The 25,199-nt window shown below is 46.7% G+C and overlaps 1 protein-coding gene across 1 annotated transcript in view; it reads right to left on the minus strand.

Moving 5' to 3' along the window:
• NHS (NHS actin remodeling regulator) overlaps nucleotides 1-22,712 on the minus strand; it is a 345,093-nt gene extending 322,381 nt beyond the window's left edge. Inside the window, exon 1 of the mRNA XM_061408043.1 lies at nucleotides 21,658-22,712. Within this exon, the coding sequence (XP_061264027.1) occupies nucleotides 21,658-22,204 (547 nt within the window). The 5' untranslated portion in view covers nucleotides 22,205-22,712. The remainder of the gene's footprint in view (nucleotides 1-21,657) is intronic.
• Between the last annotated feature and the right edge of the window lie 2,487 nt (nucleotides 22,713-25,199).

Raw genomic sequence — 25,199 nt, forward strand, 5'->3', positions numbered from 1 at the left:
AAAGACTCTGATGGTGGGAAAGATGGAGGGCAGGAGGAGAAGGGGATGGCAGAGGAAGAGGTGGTGAGATAGTATCACCCACTCAATGGACATGAATTTGAGCAAACTCTGGGAGGACAGGGAAGCCTGGTGTGCTGCAGTCCATAGGGGTGCAGAGCATTGGACACGACTTAGCAACTGAACAACAACAAATGGATGCCTGGTGACCTTTTGAGTTTGAAGAGATCTTTGCGACAGTCCATGGAATTCTCCAGGCCAGAATACTGGAGTGGGTAGCCTTTCTCTTCTCCAGGGGGTCTTCCCAACCCAGGGATCAAACTCAGGTCTCCTGCATTGCAGGTGGATTCTTTACCAGCTGAGCCACAAGGGAAGCCCTTAAAGAGATTCAGTCATGTTTAATTGTCTTATTATTCTACTATTTAAACTGTGTGCCTCAATGGATATATCAGTTCTTCCATAAAGTTCTTTAAGCTCCCCAGAACACTGTGCATGCCCAATAATTATGATGTAAAGTGAAAGTCGCTCAGTCCTGTCCGACTCTTGGTGGCCCAATGGACTGTACAGTCCATGGAATTCTCCAGGCCAGAATACTGGAGTGGGTAGCCTTTCCCTTCTCCAGGGCATCTTCCCAACTCAGGGATCGAACCCAGGTCTCCTGCATTGAGGGCAGATTCTTTACCATCTGAGCCAAAAGGGAAGCCCAAGTATACTGGAGTGGGTAGCCTGTCCCTTCTCCAGTGGATCTTTCCGACCCAGGAATCAAACTAGGGTCTCCTACACTGCAGGCAGATTCTTTACCAACTGAGCTATCAGGGAATCCCTGATACATACATATTTTATGCAATCAATATTTATATTCCTTAAAAGTTGTTTTTCAATGGAATCATTATGTCCTTTTAAAACTTTCATTAGCCCTTATATCATACTAGTAACATTGAAAAGCAAAAAGGACCTCCTTTCTCAAAAAAAAAAAAAAATGATCTAGTATAATCCCACCTGCTAGAGATAACCACTCTACTTTTCTATGTATTCTAGAGCAATGTTTTTCAAACTATGGCTTGTAGTCCATTAGGAAATCATGAAATCATCTTAGTAGGTCATGACCAGCATCTTAAAAAAGGAAACAGAAAAAAGAAGAGAAGAAAATGGAATTTGAATAAAGTAGAATACAAGAGGGAAAGATAGAATAAGATAGTAAAAAAGAAAAAAAAATACATCAGAATGCATTAGAGAAAAGTAAGTATTGTTGATAAAACTATTGTTCCAGCCACATTCATCTACTGGGTCACAAATGTAAAATGTGTTTTTCACTGTGGATCATGATAAAACATTTTGTACAAAGTACTGATTTGGTATATATCCTTCCAGACATTTTCCCCCAATATTCCTACATCCTTTTAATAGACATGCAATAATCTGCATACTATTTAGTGGTAAGTGTTTTTACCTTTGGAATATATCATAAACATAATTTTGAGTTAATAAATATCTATTTGTATTATTTTAATGGCAATAGTCTGTTTCACTGTTACAATATGTAGTAATGTTGTTTGCTGTGCCAATATATAGTAATGCTGCTTCTTCGATCAATTTTCTATTGCTAATCACTTATTACTAATTACTAATGCCCAGTAACTCTTAATTCTAAGCAACACCGAACATCTATACATTCTTTTGTTCAACTTATATACTTATTTTCTCAGGTTAAATTTTGAAACAACATCTCTGGCACACAGCTTTTTGATATATTAATTTCATACAGCCAACTGCCTACCAGAAAATTTATACCAGTTCCACACTTCTATCAGCAATGTCTGAAAGTACCCTTATATCCACTCCATTTTCATTCCCACCCCAAACTTGGTCATTATCAGTGTTTCATTTTGGCCGATTTGAATAAATTAAAAAATGGCAATTTATTTTAATCTGAGTTGATTAGTTATCTGAATTGAGGTCACTCACAGTTAATTTACACCTGCCTTCAAGCAACACTACAGCATACAAATAGGCAACCACTGAACTAAAAGAGAATCCTGTGCATCCAGGAGGTGAATCTTTTGGGTCTAGGTAGTAAAGGCCTTAGTATCGGAAATGATTCCTGCTACAGCCACTGCTTTCACCTTATCCAATCTACTAAGTTACAACAGAACAATGAATTAGGTATAGCCAGATGTGCAGCCACTGCCTCTTTTCATCACACATCGGAAACAGCTGGGACTCCTTGAATCGGGAACCCTTCTGTCCAGAGGCACAATCCCAGCCCTTCTGAGCATCCAAGGTCCTACCTGAACACCGTCTGTATGTTTTTGGTTTGTTTCTTATTTTATTTTTTTTTTTTTGCCTCTGCTTCCCCATCATAACCTGGAGGCAGAAGGCTATGGCAGTAGCGATCGGGTGGTGATGGAGGGAGACATCAGGCCCACACACACAGGAGCTGGGCAGGGTAAATGGAAGACCAAAGCTAACGTCACATGGGGATCCTGGCTGAAGCCCTTTTAAGCAGGCAATGGCACCCCACTCCAATACTCTTGCCTGGAAAATCCCATGGACGGAGGAGCCTGGTGGGCTGCAGACCATGGGGTTGCTAGGAGTCAGACACGACTGAGAAAATTCACTTTCACTTTTCACTTTCATGCACTGGAGAAGGAAATGGCAGCCCACTCCAGTGTTCTTGCCTGGAGAATCCCAGGGACGGGGGAGCCTGGTGGGCTGCCGTCTATGGGGTCGCACAGAGTCGGACACGACTGAAGCGACTTAGCAGTAGCAGCAGCAGCCCTTCCAGCCACCAGCGGAGCCTGGAGCCTCGATCCTCCATTCCTCAACTACCAAAAAAAATTCCACATTTGCATCACAGCCATTTGAGGGGCTTGTGAAGTAACGTACCAGCAGAAAGCAGTCACACAACAGATGTTAAGGGAACGTGTGTGCGCCCATGAATTTGCTTGATGTCCGCGGTGGGTTTAAGCAGGAGGTACACAGGTCCTCAAGAGTAAATCTGCATTCTTAAAGGCCTCTTATTCTGCATAAAGCTCTCTGCACTTCCCATCTGATAAGTAGAGAAAAGTACATCCCACCCACCTGCCACAACCCCACCTGCCACTTCTGACCTTACAGAGTGCTTGCACCAGGCCTCCAGGGCTTAAAAGCCAAAAAGTCAGTTACAGTCTCCTCTACATTTGAAGAAAATCTCGGTTAATGTTCCAAAGCAGTTCCCTCATGAAAAAACTCAGCTCACTTATCCTCTAGCTGGGAAAAGGAATATAGCGAAGTATAGTCAAGTTGAAAATCATGTTCAAATTTATTATAAAAACCCACTTTCAAAGGCCCAGCTGTGTGTCACTCAGCATCAGGGTCCCCTAGGGGCATCACACACCTTCACAGCCAAAGGAACCAAAGTGAAGTCACTTAGTCGTGTCCAACTCTTTGCGACCCCATGGACTGTAGCCTACAATGCTCCTCCTTCCGTGGGATTCTCCAGGCAAGAATACTGGAGTGGGTTGCCATTTCCTTCTCCAGGAGATCTTCCCAACCCAGGGATCGAACCCGGATCTCCTGCATTGCAGGCAGACGCTTTACCATCTGAACCACCAGGGAAGCTCCAAAAGAACCAAAGGCTCTATCAAAACACCCAGCACCCCAGGGGGCTGCCTGGGTCTCCAGTAGGTGGCACATATTCTCAGGAGGCTTGAAGGAGACAGCTCAGACTCAAACAGTCAGGCCTGAATTCTCCCATCAGGCTCATTTCAAGCTAAAGAGTGAGGAAACCTGGGAGGTTAGTGGGATTAGGGGGATTATACTACTCATGGGATCCAGGACCACCAGCCTTGGCAGTGGAGTCTGGAAAGCTAGCTTGTGCCAGGGGTTTGAAAGAAAGTCCGGTGGGCAGTTTTTAAGAGTTTGCTTGAAGTGAAGTGAAGTGAAAGTTGCTCAGTCGTGTCCAACTCTTTGTGACCCCACGGACTGTATAGTTCATGGAATTCTCCAGGCCAGAATACTGGAGTGGGTAGCCATTCCCTTCTCCAGGGGATCTTCCCAACCCAGGGATTGAACCCAGGTCCCTGCATTGCAGGCAGATTCTTTACCAGCTGAGCCACAAAGGAAGCACCATCCCCCCATTTGCTTGAAGGCTTTTCAACCCCCAGAAGCCACAAAGTTCCATCTAGTCCAGGTTGCCACCTTGTAGGTCAGAAATCCAAGATCCTGAAAGCAGAGCCATAAGAATAAACCCTGTTAGGGGGACAGACAGGCTTTCCCCTCTTTGTCTCTTGCCCTTCTGAGAAAATGTTCTGCTTTGCCTAAATTCTGCATAAAATCTTGATGGTCCAGGTAACTCCCACCAGCTCTAAAGCTAATCCCTTCAAGGGATTAGAGGACTCAGGACTCTTCTTCCTCTAGTCCCTCCCCAAGGAAAGGAAGCAATCTGAAAACCCACAAGAATCCTCCTCCTCACAAACGAAGAGCTGAAGCAGCACCAATAAAGATTCCAACATCAAACTCTGATGACACAGATTTTGCCAATAACTTGAAACCTAGCTTTGTGAAGAGGCCTCATCTGAGAATCAAAATGCCCTATAGCTGTGCTTTAATAGAAAGAGAGGCAGAAAAACAGGTCCTTTGAAGCAAATCACATTTCCTTCATTTTAGACACCAAACTTGGCCATTAAGCATCAGTCATCATCTTGACACTCTAGAAAAACAGAATGAGACTTTTGCTTAGTCCAGAAGCCAAGATACAGAAAGGAATAAAAACAGCTTCTGTCACAGTCACTGTCACAGCCTTGAAATATCTTACCAGGGAAGAGTTTTGTACAACTACCAGGCAGGGAGTTTTCACCCAAAAGAAATGTGTAGGCACATTCACCAAAAGATAGGAAACAGAATGTTCATAGCAGTATTATTCAGAATAGCTCAAAAAGGAAGTTATCCAAATGCCCATCAATAATAGAATGAACAAATAAACTATGGTACAGAGGAATACTATATAGCAATGTAAATAAATGAACTACAGCTACGTGAAACATAAATAAAATTTTGACCAAAAAAAAAAAATCCATGTATCAAAAAGCACATACGGGATGATTCCACAACATTAGAAGTCAAGATAATGGCCACCTGGGGAGGTGTGACAGGAAAGGAAGTTTCAGGATTTCCAGAGGGCTGTGAATGCCGTTTCTCATTCCAGGTTCTAGTTAAAGAGGTGTGTCCAATGTGTAAAAATTCACTGAGCTGCAAACTTATAACTTGGGCATGTTGCTTTATAAGTAGCTCTTAAAAGTGTTACAAATATATGTATATCATTTTTATATGTGGGGAGAGAAAGAGAATGAATGAATGAATATGAATGCATTCTTTCCGTTCCAGGTAGCAACATTTCTCTAGAAACTACAATTCTGTTAACAAGTTTTCATTTCCATTTGCTTGTTGGAGGAAAGCTGTTACCCTGCTCTGGTCCCACACAGAAGCTCTTTATGTCTCTCAGGAAAAAAAAAAAAAAAAGACTATACAGTTTAAAGTCTCTCTTATTTCATGAAATGATGCCAAATACTTTGGAGTACTTTTGTCATCTGTTCATTTTCAGGAAAACCAGACCTTTTTTCTCCCTGTGCTGTACCTCTATGTCAGTCAGGGTCAGTTAACTGCTGTAACAAATGTCCCCTAAATCTCACAAGAAGAGTTCACTTCCCCTTCATGTGAAAGCCAATCAGGTGGTGGCAGACAGCCTTCTATGCGGTAACTCTGGGACCCAGGGCTCCTTCTGTCTGACGACTCTACCACCCCTGAGGGCCTTGGAGTCTTCTGCTAAATCCTCTGCATGCAGCCAGCACAGTGGGGAAGAAATAAACTTCAGAGGGCTATGCAGGAGCTTTTATAAGCCCATCCCAGAGTAGAGTAATTACCCCTTCCACCTTCCACTGGACAGAACTCAGTCACATGGTCCCACTTAACTGAAAGGGGAGCTGGGAAATGCAGTAGAGCTGTGTTGCCCGGGGGAAAGGGAAAGAGCTGGTGAGCACCCTAGGAATTCTCTGTCACAGTCTGCTCAGATCGGTCCTCTTCTTTCTTCTGCTAGATGTTCCACGCCTGGTGTCTGACTGCAGGGAGCAGAACACAAAGCCCTGGGCAAGTCATTACAGGACACGATACAGACCGGCCCAGAAAATGAGGGCTTGGGTGTCCACACTCAGCGCCACTTCCACAATGGCACACGTCCTCAGCCAGGCCATCAGTGGAAGGCCACTCATTTTCACTATGCATCCAGCTGGCCAGAATATTTATGCTGGTTGAGGAGCCATAGAGGCTGAGTTTTACCCATTGTTCCATCTATTTCCTTTACCCAAGCCCCCTGATAATGATAAAACAACAACAAAAACAGTAGCACTGATGGTACCCAGGTATTCCTTAGCCTTACTATGTATTCTGTGTATACGGCACATGCTGCCGGAACTGTTCATGGACGGATGTACTCAATCTTTACTCAACAAGATTGTTGTGAAGATTCTCTGTGGTTAGTCCTAAAAGTATTCCCATTTCACAGATGAGGAAACTAAGACCAAAAAGACTACAAATTTGCCCAAAGTCGCACAGCTGGCAAGTGTCAGAACTGAGAGAATCAGAGGCCAACATGGCCTTTTATGAGAAAGGCAGCTGGGGTCAGGAATGCAGCCTGTGATCAGGACAAAAATCCCAACCTTCCAAGTATAAACCCTGAACTCAAGCTTCCTCAAGAGGGATTGACCCAACCAAGGTGAACAGGTCACAGAAAGGAGTACAGAGCAATATAGAAAGAAAACCAAGTCCATCCTGAGAAGTCAAGGAGGGTTTTGGTGTTTTGTTTTTTTTTTTAATTTTCCTTCTCATTCAATGTGCTAAGTTACTTCAGTAGTGTCCAACTCTGTGACCCCGTGAACTGTAGCCCCCCAGGCTCCTCTGTCCAGGCATGCCTGGTTCTCCACGCATGAATACTGGAGTGGGCTGCCATTTCCTTCTCACTCAATAGCTGTTTAAAAACTCAGAACTGACAAATCCATCAAGAAAACCCAAAAGGGCTTCAAAAATTTACCCTGACCAGCCAACACTCTTTTATAGCCTACACCATTCACTGTCTTTACTCAAATGTGTTTGGAAGTGAATCTCATTTCTCACTATCAACTGTCACCCTATCATGAGGCTGAGATTTGCTGGGTTTAGGCTATGGGGAAAGGGTTAAAATAAAGCCACACAAGCAGCAACCTTATGCAACATATGTTCCTTCATGCAATTGGATTAGTTTTAATTAGTGAAGGCTCAAACTTTGCCAGCTGAGCCCTAGTGACATCTGATACCTGAGGAGGGTTCCAAAATCTCTTCTCTCACACTGAAGGCATTTAACCCAAGTGAAACTCTCCACAAACTTTCCATGACATCCTTCCCAGTGTCTTTCCTCAGTTTGCCCACTCTCCCCCAACACTGCCCCAAACTTTGAAGCATCCTTATCTCCTGTTTACAAGGCAAAAAGCCCTATGGCTGTCACATGGAGAAGGATTTCTGTGGTATTTATTCATGCTGCACTCCCCACACCACACACAAAGTTCATCTCCAGAATCAAAGTCTTGAGAAACATGCGCCATCTTGCAAATGGAAGAACTTCAGGGGTGAGGAGGGGGCTGGCTGAGGCAGCTGAACTCTGATGTGAAATTCAAATGGAAAACACAGCTATACTCGCATTATTAAAATACAGATCCAGGCTAAAGGAATGGAGTCCAGATGCACACTGGAGAGAAACATAAATATTGATATTATATTCTAATGAGCATTATGTCTCACTGGCTGTCATCCTTCCCCCTAGCTCCTAGTTCTTTCCTCCCTCAGATGTCTAGTAGCAAAAATCAAGAGTAGCTGAACTCCAGAGTACAGCTCCTTTTCACACACATCTAAATGCACTTCAATGTAATAATAATAAATCATCTTTTAAACAACTTTCTTCATCCTCCAGCCAGGCTTCAAGCATCAGCTGAAAACAGTTGCAAATCAGCATTCTCTGCTACTTAAAAATTTGCCTAAAAGTAACAAGTTCTTTTTTTTCCATCTCTTTTTAAATGCTACTTTAGCTCTATCTTGGAAAATTCCTACTTCTAAGTTACCCCTGGGGCCTCTGAGGCCAGATTCTTAGCCTTGTGTCAAATGGAACTCTCCCTAACGCCTGCCACCAAGACATCGTAAAGAGCCAGCGCCCTCAGAATGAAGTGAGGAAACTCCACTATTTTCAATCTGTGTTAGAAATCTTTTTTTGGCGTTCAATCTTGTTTCTTAATTGGGGTACAACTGCCATACATTATATTAGTTTCAGGTATGCAACATAATGGTTCAATATTTGCACATATTGTGAAGTGATTGCTCCGATAAACCTAGCTAACATCCACCACACCTTACATAATTACAATTTTTTTCCTAGTGATGAGAACTTTTAAGATTTACTGTCTTAGCAACTTTCAGATATACATCGCTATTGATCATATTCATCATGCTCTGCATGGCATCCTTGGCACTTACTTAGCTTAGAACTGGAAGTTTGCTCCTTTGCTCCTATACATGGAATCCCCAGTTCTTAGTAGGATCCTACTGGATACTCCACAAGTTTCTGTGGAATCATTATCTTCCATGGCCGTATTCACACAACAGCCCTGGCAGGGGCTGAGGTAAGAGCACCGGAGTTAACATGCTGCTTTCTTATGTTAAAGGAGTACTTACTCTATCTGAAGTGAGGGAGCAGTTTCTATCTTAACCAGAGTGTGGGTTACACAGTGGGTCCATTTATAAAAACTCACCAAGCTACACATTTGAGGGCTGAACATTTCTCTGGATGGAAATTGTACACTGACTTTTTAAAGAAGACTATCCATTAGGATGCCTTTTCCATTTTTCCGAGACAGCAAAATAAGATTCACCAAGACTCCAGAAATGCCTGCCTCCTCAACATTCAGAAATGGCTTTGCAAACAAAACGCATTAGACACGTGAGATTTTGCTTTTGCTCCTCCTAAAAGGAGCAAGGCACACTGTAGTCTGGTTTCTTTTGGAGCAAGTCTGGCAGAGTAAGAGGCGAGGGGGGCTTTCCTCTCATTTTCAGTTTTAGGCCCATCTGTATAAGCTGAGTTGCCTAGCCCTGAACATGAAACAAAAGATGCCAACAGCTCTAAGTTGGATCCAGCTGCTTCTGGTTACTTCCACCAAACCACTACTGCTTCTCACCAGGATGGCCTCCAAGTTGGACTGTCTATTTCTACCTCTGCCTCTCTCAACAGTCTCTTCATGGCCCAGTAGCCAAAGTGATGCTTTTAAACTCTAAGTCAATTATGTTACTGCTAGGCTCGAAACCCTCCAGCGAGTCCCCATTTCACTCAGTGCAAAAGGCAAAGTCCTCACTCACAACGGCCTACTTGACAATGCCGAGCCACCTTCCAGCCCCCTCCCTGGCCTCCTCTCCTGCCACTCTCCTCCCTGCTCGCTCGACCACATGGGCTGTCCCTCCATCACACAGGGCATGCCGTCACCTCAGTGCCATGGCAGGAGCTCTGGTTTCCTCTGCTGAAACGCTTCCTCTCCACTCGCGAACTCATTAATTCCCTCACATGTCCCCCAGTCTTCACTTAAATGCTGTTTCCTCAATGAGGCTCACCTGACCACCCCATCGAAAACAGCAACCTCATTCCAATCCTACGGATGGCCCTCATGCTGTGCTAGTAGCTTTTCTGCCCGTACCACTGATCACCTACTAACATGCTTTGAAATCTCCTTAAAAGTGTCAGGTTTGCTGTTTATGGATTGTCTCTCTCCTCTGTAAACACCTTGTAACTTCTTGTTCACTGATGAAACCCCTAAAAGGGTGTCTGGCATATAATAAATGAGTGAATCTGGATGATAAGGTCACTGGTCAATTTTTTTTTATTCCGATACTTCTCTGCATGACAAAAAGAAGCCACAAAGGACACAGAAATCTTCAGAGCCATCTGAACGCGAAGAGGGACAGAGCATTGCTTGGTCAGCTGTCTCCTTCTCCCTGAGCCAGCAATTCAAAGATTCAGGCACACGTTTATACTTACTTGAAAAAAATGAACACGGGCCTCCCACTCTGCATGATCCAATTATAGTTCCAATAAAATAACAGCCGATAATTACCAGGGGCTCACAGGGACAGCTCTAAGTGCCTGAACATCTGACTCCCCGGTCCTGTCAACAACTGGATGCAGCAGGCACTGGGTTTATCTCCATCCCATAATAGATGAAGAGCGAGGACCCAGGATTTGAACCACGTGATCAGACTTCAGCATCCGTTTTCTTAACCACATGTCCGCTTCCTCTCAACAATGAGATAAACCAGATACCTGACAACCTTGCTCAAACTAAGCCCAAGTACACTCCGAACGTCATGAATTCCAAACCTTTCTTGAAGGTACAGAGCACAGGGACATAACGTTCTCACCAGGTATCCTCCAAGAAAGGCAGGGACGAGCACTTGAATTCTCTGCTTTTGACAAACCAGGCACTTTGGAGGCAGAGAGATGGACTCTAGGACCCAGAGAGTCCTCTTGCTGTCCAACTTTATAGTCATTCGATGGCTGCAACACCAAAGCAGATTCCCCCAAATAAACTCTTTATGCATTATACACAAGAACATTTAAATAGCCCCTCTGATGGCTGTAAGTGAGTCCAGTTTGAGCCAGACTAACCTCATTTCCCTTTTGAGTAGGGTTATTAGACTGGGAGATCAAAGGAATGCTACAGACATATGGTATCTTGATTTCAGCAAACCATTTGACAATCACTCATGATGATAGATCTTGTGGGCAACGTGGAGAAATGTGGTTTGAATGGGAAGGTGGGGGGAGCATTCAGGGCTGCTGCAACAATGGTACCCAAGAAACAGTGATTAACAGACGTCAACTTGGAGGGATGCTGTTAGTACTGCCTGCCAGTGGGCTCTGGCCTTGAGTCCATCTGAACATTAATTTTATCAAAGATGTGGGTGATGGGCTAGAATCATGTTTATGATGTCTGCAGAGAGCAGACTGCTGTGGGCAGTAGCTGACACATTGAATCAAGATTTTAAACCATCAGCACTGATTGGAAATGAAAGAGCAAAGCAAGCAAGATTCAATTTAACAGAGACAATGGGGGAGTCTTGTGAAATTTAAGTTCAAAAATACCAACTACACAAATGGAACAGAGGAAGCCACGGGTAAAAGAACTGCCACCATAAAGGATAGGGGTTTGTTGGGCATAAGAGCAATCATGCACCAGCAGTGTCCTGCAAATGGTTAAAGCAACAAGGGCCACCTTAGTCCTAGGGGTATATCAGACAGAGAAAGGAACAGGTACACTCCTGCTCTCCACCTGTGGCAGGGGGCAACCAGAGTAGAGGGGACAGGAAACTTGGCATCAAGAGTCCTGGTTGAAGGAACTAAAGTTGTTTCACCTGGGATGAAGAAAACTTAGAAGTGACAATAATAGTCACCTCTAGACACTTAATGATGTCCTAGAAAAGAGATGATAAGCAGATTCCATATGGCTCCAGACAACAGATCAGGACTAAAAGGCAGGCACTGCCAAAAGACAGATTTAGTCTCAGTGTAGGTAATGACTGCTTTAGAGTGGTAACTCTCCAGTAACAAAGTTGGGATGTGGATGGCCTTTCCTAGGAATCTTGGAGGGCACAGAAAGTCAATGGGCTTCCACTTGGGACATCTTTAAAAAGAGTCCCACCTTGGGTGGGCAGTTGGATGTGATGAATGCTAAGGTCTTTCCCAACTCTAAGATCCCAAGACTCTCCAACTCTTGTTAACTTCATTTTATTCTTGGTTAACTTTGAGAGTCCCTTGGACTGCAAGGAGATCAACCCAGTCCATCCTAAAGGAAATCAACCCTGAATATTCATTGGAAGGAATGATGCTGAAGCTGATGCTCCAGTACTTTGGCCACCTGATGCAAAGAGCCGACTCATCGGAAAAGTCCCTGATGCTTGGAAAGATTGAGGGCAGGAGGAGAAGGGGACAACACAGGATGAGATGGTTGGATTGCATCACTGACTCGATGAACATGAGTTTGAGCAAGCTCCAGGAGTTGGTGATGGACAGGGAAGGCTGGCATGCTGCAGTCCATGGGGTCACAAAAGTCAGACACAACTGAGCAAACGAATGACAACAGTTTTGAAGGACTTAGATGTTTCATAATTAAGTGATTTTTCATCATATGGATGATCAGGTCCTCAGAAGCTCTATTTCAGTACACTCAAACCTTCTCATGTTCTCACGCCTGTCTTAGTCATTTACAAAGATGAGCTAGACAGGGTCTCTGCCCTCTGTGGGCTTACAGTCTGCTTAGGAGGGTTCGCCAAAACCTTATTTCAACAAATTTAGACCTTAGAATGGGAGCTTTACATTTAGAAACAATTCTTACCTCATTATCTTCTGTTTTAACTTGTTATCAAGATGTGATTCATGAGGAATTCTTGAAGCGAAAAGAACTTTCAGGAAGTTTTGTGACTGAGGGTTTGTTCTGGGGATACTCTTCCCATGATTGTTTTTAAGTGTCTCACAAAATCTTGTGGTTCATGGTTTTTATTAGAGTAAAAATAAATTCAACTGAACTATCGGAACAAAATTCCAACTACGTTTAAAATTGTCTTTGTTCTAAAATTTCAAAATATTGGGAATTCCCCGGTGGTCTAGTGGTTACGACTCAGCATTTCCACTGCCATGGGCCTCGGTTCAATCCCTGGTCAGAAAACTAAGATCCTGAAACCCACAAGAGTGGCACAAAAAAAAAAAAAAAATTCAAAATCAGTGGATCTTTAAGATGTTTGGGCTAACATGGGACAAAAGGAAAGATGTCATGTATAATTGGAACTTAAAGGTGATGACCATTATAGACAAGAAGCCCTGAGACTGAAGATGTGTCTGAGTGCTTCTGTGGAATTTACACTTTCCTGATGGCATTGTGTAGAAAACACTTCCACAAACACAAAGAGAGAAATCTTTACTGTTACCCTCTTAGAAATATCAGCCCAACAGAATCACAATTATTTCCTAGGTAAAATAGTTAGGTAGTTTTGATTTAAAAGCCCAATTCAGTGCAAGAAAAGTCTAAAAAGAAATGTGTTGCTGTTACTGGTTATGAGAAAGTTATACCCATGGATTATTAACCTTTGAAAGATTGCTTTCTTCTCGGTTGCTCCATGAGAGGTTTTAAAGCAGCTTTCAGTAGAGCTGTTCGGATTCCATAATGTCTCAGAAAAACTTGCTGAGTAGAGCCAGGAGGAAAAGACACCTAACCACAGTGCGGAAAACATCCCTCCCCACCCCCCACCAAAAAAAAAAAAAACAAACAAAAAAAAAACACATTAACCAGACTGTAAAGGGGTTTTGTGAGTGGTAGAATGAACAGAATGGGAAGGAAAGGGATCATCCTTCCAAAAGCAGGCTGAACCCATGATGAGCGTTGCCATACCAAACCCAAATGAACGATTCACCCCAAGTGTTACTTCTTAGACTACTTCTGGCTTTAGCAGTTTGGGGCTCAGCTGTGGCTGAGATTATGTATTCCAAATAGGTAGCATGGATCTCTTGGGGCCATCACTGGCCAAATTCCACAGGAAGACAAATGGTACTCTCAAAGGCTGGCTGACAGAACACTGAGGAAATGATGGAGTATGTCTTCATCATTGTAGGCCTGAGTTTGCTTTGTGCCCCTTCTCACCTTCGAAGCACTGAAGACCTCCTCCCACCCCAATAAGAGGTTCAAACTGTGAGCCCACTTAAGGGTGGTAAGTTATATCCAGACCCACCACTGAGCGTCTGGAAGGGTGTGCCCATGTGGCAGATGTAATAATCCTCAGGAAAGAAGTTTAGGGAAAAAGAAAGAGAAGCGTGACCTCTACCACACTCTCGGTCCCAGGTCTTCACCTTCATAGTTCAAAGATTACACAGACAGCTCTGGCATGGGCTCTCCCAGACCTAATGAGCACAAGTGCAAGCTCAAAGGCAAGAAGGTTTTATGGGAGTTGACCCCAGGGAGCACCCATAGGTAAGAGATGGGGAAAAGAAGGCAGAGAATACACAGTGTGTCTGAAGACACGTCACCACGGTGAGCAACTACAGCTCAGTCCTCTGGTGAACTCTGAGAGATGGTACAGAACATGCCTTGGAGCTCTCTCATCCAAGGGGCAAGGAAGCAGGGCCATGGTCCCCCAATGTCCTATCCATAACTGGTTGAGTACTGCTTCAGGGGCATTAACTCACTGGCACTTCTGGATTGCCCTCTGCATAGGGCCTAGCATGGTCCATCAGGCAGGAAAAAAAAAAAAAAGAAGCCCCAGGCACAGTCACAGGAGTTAGCAGTAAGCAGCCTTCAGACTCGGAGAAGGCAATGGCAACCCACTCCAGTACTCTTGTCTGGAAAATCCCACAAATGGATGAGCCTGGTAGGCTGCAGTCCATGGAGTCGCAAAGTGTCGGACACAACTGAGTGACTTCACTTTCACTTTTCACTTTCATGCATTGGAGAAGGAAATGGCAACCCACTCCAGTATTCTTGCCTGGAGAATCCCAGGGACAGAGGAGCCTAGTGGGCTGCCGTCTATGGGGTCACACAGAGTCGGACACGACTGAAGTGACTTAGCAGCAGCAGCAGCCTTCAGAATGAGAGGTGAGAGCTGAAGGAATCTAGCAGAGCACCCACACAGTCTGCTGTCCAGAAGGAGAAAAGCTAAGATAAAGGTTAGCACACAGTTCTAGAAAATTCACAGGTGGAAGGCAGCAAGCAAGGGATCAGGTTCCACTGTACCGAGAAGATGACAACTCCACAGATTAGCAAAGAAAGCACAGAAATGAGCCAGTGAAATGTTACAAAGAGAAAAGCAATATACACATTGGCCTGAAGAACAAGAAAGCCTGGCGACTTAGGGAACAGCCAGTAGAGCTCAGTGTGACTGGACTGGGGTGGAAGGTGAGGAAGGCAGGGAGAGACATGACAAGTGGACAGAAGCATATTGATTGAAACATTGGAACTGCTCTAGATTTGTGCAGCCACTCATAGGAGAAAAGTCTAATGTTTGCAAATATAGTTTGTGCACTCAGACCTGGACCCTAATTCTAGGCTCCAGCACTTTCCAGCTGTTACTACCCAGAGTAAGTTGTTAACTCTCAGTAAAGTAGGAAAATAACAGGACAATAACTCTCATAGAGTCATTGTGAAGACTCAATATGATGATTCATACAATGATCTTAGCACAGGGCTTGACATAGAGCAGAACTCAATGAATGTTAACCAGAAAAATAAAATCAATCCACTCGTTAGATAACAAACATGTCACTGCAGTAAAATGGGGAAATGATGGTCTTTTCAGTATGTGGCAACGGATTAATCCACAGGGAAAAAGGCATCTTGCCCCTTCTTCCCACCATGTGTAAATATCAATTCCATGTGAATCATGGATCTAAATGACAAAGTCCAAACAAAAAAACTTCTAGAACATAGAAGAATATCTTCATGACCCTGGGCTTAGTGAAGAATTTAAAAACAAATAAAACCGAGCACAAAGAACACTCACCATAAAGAAAAGGATCCATAAAGTGGATTACATAAAAACAAGAACTTCTGCTCACCAAGAGGCAACACTAAGAGAGTGAGAAGGTACATGACAGAGGGAGGTAACTGCAACATCTACAGCTCACAAAGAACCCACACCCACAACGCACAACAACTCCTACAAGAGAAGGAAAAACACACAAAGAACCTCATTGCAAAATGAAGAACAAATGAGGAAAGGAGAACATTCAAGTGGTCAAAAAATATATGAAAATGTTCTCAATCTCATAAGCTGTCAGTGAAGTGCAAATTAAAACCAAAATGAGACTTTTATTAGCTACCCACAGAGTAGCTACAATTAAAAAGACCATACCAGTGTTGGTAAGGACATGGAGCAACTAGAACTTCCATATACTTCTGGGAGTATAAATTGGTACCACCAGTTTAGAAAACTGTTAGGCAGTAGCTACTAAAGCCAAACATATATATCCCCTTTGATCTAGCAATTCCACTTTTAGACATATTCCAAACAATTGTGTACATATATGTGTGTGTGTGTATGTATATATATATATATATATATATACACACACAATATTCCAAACATAAGCCCACCAGAAAGCACATAGAAAAACATCTGTGGTGATAGCCCTACCCTGGAAATAACCCAAATATTCATCATTAGAACAGACCAACAAATGGTGGTATATGCACACGATGGAATTTTATTCAGCAACGAGAAGGAACAATCTACTGTATATACAACAACATGGAAGACTCTTACAAATATAATATTGGGTGAGGAACACTAGACACTTAAAGGTATATATACTATGTGATTCCACTTACACGAAGTTCAAAAACAGGAAAACCTAATTGACGGAAGAGGTCTGCCCTTGAGGAAGAGGGTAGTGACGGATAAAATGGGCCTTGGGAGGGTGGTTCAAGATACAGCAATGTTTTCTTCCTTGATCTTGGTGATGGTTATGTGAGATGCTCACTTTGTGAAAGTTAACCAAGCTATACATTTATGGTCTGTGCCCTTTTCTGTTGATTTTCCCGATGGCTCAGCAGTAAAGAATTTGCTTGCAAAGCAGGAGCCACAGGAGATGTGGGTTTGATCCCTGGGTCAGGAGGATCCTCTGGGGGAGGGCATGGCAACACATGCCAGTATTCTTCCCTGGAGAATCCCATGGATAGAGAAGCCTGGTGGGCTACAGTCCACAGGGTCACAAAGAGTTGGACACAACCGAGTGACTTAGCATGAATTTTCAGCTTCAATATAAAAAGTACTTTAAGACTCAGAAACTAAATACAATCACTGCTACTGCTAAGTCACTTCAGTCGTGTCCAACTCTGTGCGACCCCATAGACGGCAGCCCAACAGGCTCCCCCGTCCCTGGGATTCTCCAGGCAAGAACACTGGAGTGGGTTGCCATTTTCTTCTCCAATGCAGGAAAGTGAAAAGTGAAAGTGAAGTCGCTCAGTCGTGTCTGACCCTCAGCGACCCCATGGACTGCAGCCTTCCAGGCTCCTCCATCCATGGGATTTTCCAGGCAAGAGTACTGGAGTGGGGTGCCGTTGCCTTCTCCAAAATACAGTCAACAGCAACCCAAAAGCCAATGTCATTCAAATGTCTCAGGATGAACAGTTTGGGGTTGAGCCCCATGAAATAATTCCAAAATCTCCAGTTTTAGTGACCAAAAAACTGGACTGAGTCCATGTTTATGACCGTAAGTCTCAGAAGGCTCTCCATACAGCCAGGGAACCCCTCCATACTTCTTTCCTGCATCCACATTCCCTTCCTGAGACAGCACTAATGCCTTGTCTTCTCTCCTCACATTACCAACACCCTCTCAACTGATGATCTCTCCGAGAAAGTCAGAGAAAAGAGACGGAATTGGGTAAGAACACCCCATCCCACTGCTACCAGTTCACCAGTCCACCTGTCCCTTTGCCCATATCTGTCATCTTCTCTCCAGTTCCTATGGGCGACGGTGCTCTGATCCCTTTCCCTCTCAGCCTCTCAAGGACTTCCATAATTGTCCAGTTCTTTCTCCAGCATCATCAATTCTTCCCTCTACATGGAATCTAAACATGCCTCAATATCAACACCTTTTATGAAAATCTCCCTGGGCCCTGCATTCCCCTCCAGCCACGGCTCCATTCCTCCCCTACCTTCAGAGCAACACTCCTTACAAGAGCTGTCTGTGCTTGCTCTCTCCTCTTCCACTTATCCTGTTCTCTTCACCCCTCTTATGTGGCCTTCCTCTGTACCCCTCCATTGAAATGGCACTTAGCAAGGCCACTCATTGCTAACAAGGTACCAGACTCAATGGTCTTACATCAGCACTCGTCTTCCTCTCAGAAGCATTTGACCAAAATGATTCCCCTTCCATTCCTGAGACACCTCCTCGTGGCTTCCATCACACCACTCTCCTGATTTTCCTTCTAGCTTGCTCACTGCTCTTTCTTCTCTACTAAACTTTTGAAGTTGGACTGCCCTAGGATAAGTCTTGGCCCCCTTTTCTTTACTCTCTACCTGGTCCTGAGCTCCAGGGTTTCACATATCATCTCTGCCCTTACATCTTGCATCTGCATCTCCAGCCTGGACCTCTCTCTTGAGTTCTGAATTCACACACCTAATTGTCTTAGACACAAGCATCTCATGTTAACATACACAAACAGAAAAGTATCAGTTCCATTCCCTCCTACCCCAACTATAAAAGATCTACTCTTCCACAGACCTTACCCGTTTTTGGAAATGGACCTTCTATAAGCTATTTAAGGAAAAAAAAAAACCCACTAGGAGTCATCCATAATAATTATTATTATTTTCTGCTCTTATGCCCTGTAACCAATCCAATTGGTAAGTCCTGTCAATTCTATTTGCAAAATGAATTTACAATCTGAGCCTTTCTCATTGTCTACTGAGTCCCAGCCATGGTCACCACTTGCACCGTCTAACTGGTTTACCAGCCTCCAGACTTGCCTCCAGAGTGACTTTGCTGAAGTGTGTGTCAGATGATGTCACCCCTGCAAAAACCACCCCAGCTTGTCTCAGGGCAACAGGAAGAAGCTATCCAAGGATGAAGCAGCATGGAGAATGGTGATATGGGTGGAAAGGCTACACAGGGGTATGGAGGCACCCAGACACATTCAAGGGGGGAGAAAAGGGAAGTCCGATCACTTTTAGGCTTCCTCTTCCTTTGAAACCCCCTTAGGCTTTGAGCAATGCTGAAGGGAGATGCATAACATAGCAAATGCCATTGGTTCTCCACCCACAAACAGCCCCTTTCCCCTTCCCAGGCGACCCCTGCAGACATTCCCAAACACGACACAGACATTGTATTTTAAATATTTATTTACTTGGCTACACGAAGTCTAAGTTGCGGCATGCAGGATCTTCACATCTAAAAGGTCCCGCATGCCACACCACAGACTTTTGACACCTCTCTGCATGGCCCAGGAGCCTGCTGAGCCCACACCTGGGGTGGGTCTCAGAAGCCAGGGAGTTCAGGCTCCAAGTGTTCTCCATCAGTGAGTGCTGAAAGTTGATGGATAAATACTCCAGCCTCCTCATTTCTCAGCGGAACACTTTCAGGTGTGTGCTGGATTGAACCCCAGTTGCCCACTCCCCCACTCCCTCCCCGTGCTTCATGGGATCCCCTCTCAAAGAAACTCCTTGCACAGAAATCCTTGTCTCCACCTCTGCACACTGAGAAACCCAAATTAAGACACAATACTGTGCTTTTCCTCCCAAAGGTAATGCCTTTATGACATCAAACAGGAACAATGTCATCCTAAATTTATGTGGACAAGAGAAGAGAGAGGTATGGGTACAAAGCATGGAGATCACGTTTTAGAAAAACGTAAAAATAATAGGAGATTTTAAGCCTGTCCCTTTTATTATATGAGCCCCATCTTTATTCATGTATAAATACACATAAACAGAGTATGAAAGAAAGTGAAAAGTGAAAGTAGTCAGTCGTGTCTGACTCTTTGTGACCCTATGGACTGTAGCCCACCTGGCTCCTCTGTCCATGGAATTCTATAAGCAAGAATACTGGAGTGGGTTGCCATCCCCTTCTCCAGGGGATCTTCCCGACCCAGGGACTGAACCCGGGTCTCCCGCACTGTGGGCAAATTCTTTACCAGCTAGGCCACCAGGGAACCGCCTAAACAGAGTATATGTTCATCATACGTTCATCACTTGTAAGCACACACCAAAAATCCCCTTTTCTTCATTAACCATTAGTCTGTACTCCAAACAGTGTAAAGGATTGTATTAAATTCAGGGTACATAACTACCCACCTCTGCCTCTAAAGAAAAAAGGGAGAAAACTCATTCTCTCCAGTGTTGAGTTTCACTTATGAGAAATCTCATTTAAGGGGCAGTGTGTGTCACACACACACACACACACACACACACACACACACACACACACACACACACACGGGAAATGTATGCACCACTCAACAGTCTGCAAAACTTCCCTCCACTCCTTTTGAAGTGAAATCACCACTCCCCCGACCGCACTCCCTAGATATCAGCGCTGTTGAAAGTGAAGGGCCTGTCCCTGCTGTGTGGTTTGGGGTAAAAAAGGAGGTAGGATTAAAGCGCTCATTTCAAGTCCCAAAAGTAAAATACGACTTGGCCCACGGCAGTCCTAATTCTTTCCAGAACTCATCCCCGGAATTGCCCTTTAAACAACCAGTCATTAACCCAACTCCGGGTCTTTTATAGCTGCGAAAACCGATCGCGCACATCATTTATTCATTACGCTTATTATTATTGTTATTGCAGAAAGCAGCGAATTCCCGGGCCGGGGTTCAAAGGGGTTTTACTTTATTTTATTTTTGGGAAGGAAGGCAGTGCTCGAGCGGGAAGGGTTGGTTAGAAGGCTGGGCCAGGTTGCAGGGCAGAGGTGCCCGGAAGTCCCCGGGGAAGAATGCCGAGAGCGCCCCCGCCCCGCGCGCTCAGCGGCCACCGCGCACCGGCGCAGCTGCTGCAGCAACCGGGGAAGCTTCTTATGTAAGTCGGAGGCGCTGACATCACCTTCGCTGTGAGCGTCGCAGCCGCTGAACTAGGCGCCAAAGGACCGGCATGCTAGCCTAGGGCCCCCGCCCACCGTCCGCTCGGTTCTAAATGACTCCGACACCTCTTGATTTGGCCAACAGTGCGCCAGGGGACCCTCCTGAGCGCCAGAATTACATTTATTGGGAGCCCTGGGATGTCGCAAGAGTGAAGTTAACAGGCAGCAAAGGTGCTCAGGGGTCTTGCACACGCGAGTGAAATTGGATGATAGTACACGTTGGGGTGGGGGGTGGGAGGGGGGCGCAGAACACCTCCAAGATTCTTGGAGGGAAGATGGCATAGAGAGTCATTCAGTAGGAACCCTGTTGTGGTCAGGCCAGGAGAGATGCCCAAGGGTCTCCTCGACCTCCCCAGGGTCCAGGACACTTCTCCCTCCACGCCCCTCCCAGGCCACAAGGCTGGAGCAGAGCGCTTCGGAGTTCACTCTGGGAGGCGTGCGGCGCCACGCTATGGCGCACACAAGCACAGGGCACAAGTCCGGAGCTCGGTGCAGCCCCTGAGGTCACAAGAGGGCCCAAACTGCCACAGCGTAGCAGAAGCCCTAAAAGGCCACTTCTCGAGCCCCCCCACCCCACCCCCACCAAGCACGCACTGGGATGGGGGTGGGAGGACTACACAGGGCTCAGGACGGGCTGCTGGAAACCACAGAAGTAGCACCAACCCTCTGCCTCCCGAGGAGGGACAGAGAAATCGAGCCCCAGAAGTCAATGACAGACCCCTCTGCCTTCTCTGTCCCCATAAATGCTCCCTCTCAGTCCACCGCTGCCTTTGAGGTCAGAGACCGCCCCCTTTAACTTTCTCCCCTGGCGTCTGCATCCCTCACCCGAACTCTGGGAGGACTGGGGTGAGTTCCAGGGGAGGGGAGGGATGGGGAAGCAAGAGTAAGGTGTAAACCGCAGCAGGCGCGGCGCCGCGGGGCTGGGATTGCGGAGACCGCGGAGGGCGCGAGGGCGCGGCGCCGGAGCGAGCGCTAGGCGGGCGGACCGCGCGGGTACTCACGCACTGCCTCCTGCTTGGGGTCCAGCGTGCCAAGCACGCGCTGCACGCCGCCGAGCTTGCCCTGCAGCGCCCAGACGCGACGGTGGGTGAGCTGGATGTCGCTCTCGAGCTCCTGGAAGAGACTGCACGCGTGCCGGGCCACGTCCGAGAGCTGCCGGAGGACGCGGGCCAGCGCCGCGTTGCTGACCGCGCACAGGTCGAGCATGAGCAACACCGCGGTGGCTGCCGCTGAGGACGCCTCGCCAGCCACGGACGCCGCCTCCAGGACCCCTGCCACGCTCTCCTCACCCGCCGCAGGCGCCTCTCCGTGCGGTGGCGGCGCCTGGTCGGTTGGCGCGGGAGGTGGCGGCCCGGGAGGCGCGGGGGGTGCGCGGGGAGGATCCTCTGGCCCCGGCGCCACGGCCTCGTCCCGTCGGCCGGGCAGCTGCAGGGGCGGCGGCGGCGGCGGTTCTGCGCTGCCTCCGATCGCGTCCTCCGCCAGGTCAGGCGCCGGGCGTCGCTGCCGGCACAGCCACTGCGGCTCCACGATCCGCTTGGCGAAAGGCATCCCGCGCAGCCGGGCCGCGACTTTCCGGTCTCCTCAAAGCGCCCCTGGCGAGCGGGGAAGCGGACGCGCCCACCTGGGTGGAGAGGCGGCTGGAGTCCGGCGAAGGTGCGTTCGGGCAGTCCAGATACGCAGGGGGCTCCTTGCTCACCTGGCTTCCTCCTCTTCCCCGCCCTCCCCCTAGCAAATCAGTCCAGCCGGCCCGTGCACCGTTCCCTGAGTAGGATGACAAGCACGGGGCGCAGAAATCCCGGGGCGCGCCTAGGCTCTCCTCACTTGCTTCCAACCCGGGTCGGCTGGCTCAGCTCCATCATTCCTGCGCTCGCCGCCGCCGCCGCCGCCGCCCCGGCCGCTACCGCCGCCACCGCCTATATAAATGGGCGTGTGTGTATGTGTGTGTGTGTGTGTGTGTGTATGTGTATGCGCGCGCGAGCACGCGCACGCGCGTGTGTCTGGGTGGGTGGGTGGGTGTGAGTGTGTGCGCGCGCCTCAGTTTGAAAGTACCCCGGCACAGGCCTCTCCCCGCGCGCCCGTCGGCCGCTCCGGGGAGCAATTGCGCCCGGGATCTCTCGCCCTCTCTGGGCGGGGAGGTGGTTTCGGAAAGGCGCTTTGAAAACCCGGAGAGAGGAATCTGCCTCCAGCCCAGGCGCAGGAGGCGGCGCGGGGGCGGCGGGGCGGACGCAGGGCAGGGGAGGGGAAGGGGGAGAGGCCGGGGCGAGGGGGCGCAGCGCCCTGTGCGGCCGCTGGGAGTCACTGGTGGCCTCACCTCTCCAGGCTTGTTCTGATGCAAAGATACTTCTTCGCCTCGGTGGGGTTAGGATTGAGACTGTCAGCGTGGTGGGGGCGGGGAGTCCTCAAGTTGGGGTTGGGGGTGTAAGGGCGGAAGGAGGGTGGGGTATTGGGGATGCAGCAGCTTTGACGTGTTGGAGCAAGTTGCTTCGCCAAATTCCAGCTCTGAGCACGTCCTTTGCGTTCCTAGCAGGGAAATCTGGGCTGCCCCTCAGAGTGCATCCTGGTGTGGCCAGACTGGCAAACGTGCTGGCTTATACCCCTTCCTGGGTATTCATCTGCCGCTGGGCTGGACCAGGACTCTATAAGAACATCATGAATGAGACCCAAACCACCCATGAGCAAAACCCCAGAAAACTGCTTGCAGAACTCATTGGCACGTCAGATGGGATAAACCAGATTACCTCCCTGTCACCCTACTCTGCTGATCACACACAGGGATGTTAAAGCTCTCCATCACAGAGTGGATGATTCACAGAAGAAAATAGTTTCCCCCTCTGGTTAACTGAAAGGTGTAGTTTCTAAAAAGGCATGTACAGTATTTCGATTGCACCAGTCTAAGGCTGGATGCTGTCAGCCTAAAAGCTAAAAAAGAGTTTGAGAAATGTTAATAAAATGCATGCCTTCATCTCTCCAAAAAGAATACTGTAAAAATATTTTTTTTTATTTTAAAGCCACAAGCCAGATCTTGGGAATGCAGACTTCATTTCATGTGTCTAAAGAGAACATGGAAAAAATATGTTTTATGGCAACAATAAAGCCCTCCAGACCTGTGGTGGGGTCTCCTCTCCACTCTCCCTGCCGTTAGCAGCAGCCTGCATAAGGCCTCACGCTTGGCACTCTAGACGGGCTCACACTTCAGTTATAAAGGCTTCAACAGACATCCCTCTCCTACCTCAGAAAATAACATTTTTGTCGAGAGAGTGTCCTTGTTCATAAAAGATCCAGGCTGAGGATGTGGGGGTAAAAGAACATGATGTCTTCAAGGTACCCGTGGAAGTGGTTCAGTAGCAACAAGAAGAATGATGGTGATAATGTATATGGACAAAGAAGGAAAAAAAGAAAAAAGGACAAAATGTGCAAAATAGTGAGTCTAGATAAAGGGCATATTGGGATTCATGGTACATTTCCTTAAACTTTGAGTTTGTTTCCAAATAAAAAGTGAAAAAAGAGAATATTCTGGAAAAGCATCTTTTGGTTGTTTGTGGTTTTTTTTTTTTTTTTATCTCACAAATCTAAAGAGCTTAGAGCTGCCTGTTTTCAAATTCAGCTTGACTTTTTAAATATGTTCACAATTCTGAACATGAGTTCTTCTAGGTAGCCAAGCCACCCGCTCCTCCCTAAACACTGAGGCAGAAAGAATAATGAGGGTATGTAAAAGCATCCAGTTAGGGGGCCTTGCAATGGGTCTGCCCCACATCTCACTGCCCCTCCCCTGGTACTGCCCTAGTCCTAGCCTTCAGGGGCCAGTGCTTCGAGGCCAGCAGGACACGACCAGGGTGGGGTCTCATTCCTAAGGGGAGCTTTGGATTATTGGGGAATTCCTTCCTTGGCCCTGACCACCAGACAGAGGTGATTGAAGAGGAGGACAGAAAAGTCCCATGGGGAGGGGAAGCTGTCCTCCAGGCCCAGGAGGAGGAGAATTCCAGGAAGTAATTAAGTTCTAGAGCAGGCTAGCTACCTTGGTGTCTGCCCCAACGCAGTCAGCAGAGTCAGGACTTCAAAACGATTCAAAGTACAGTTCGGCTGTGTGAAAAGGGAAACTTTTTGTCATCTCCTGGACTCCTGCTCATGTGCTACATAAAGCCACGTGGACAAAATAAAAAGCTTTGATTGTGGCTATTGATCTCCTTCATTCTCAGTGCCCCCCCCCCAAAACGTCCTCTGGTAGCCTGCAGGGACCTCTCAAGGTCACTTCAGCATTTTCTTCTTGATAAGTGTGAAGGATAGCTTTCCTTTCAAAGTCACCAAAAATAAAACTAATACAAATTAAAATATGCATTCATACCGGTGGGCTGATGTCTTTCTCAGTCCACTGGAAGGTGTGAATAAAGGCACTTTTAGAGAAGTGATTGTTAGGCTTCCCAGACACTGTCTAAAAACTGTGTGCTAGCTTTGCAAGGGCAGCTTCAGACCACCTCGGGCCTCACTGTATCCCTCTCACTTCAAGCTGCACCCCGACCCCCGTCCCACCCCTCAGCCACAGTTT

This window comes from Bos javanicus, chromosome X, assembly GCF_032452875.1.
Source record: "Bos javanicus breed banteng chromosome X, ARS-OSU_banteng_1.0, whole genome shotgun sequence".
In the NCBI taxonomy this organism is placed as follows: Eukaryota; Metazoa; Chordata; class Mammalia; order Artiodactyla; family Bovidae; genus Bos; species Bos javanicus.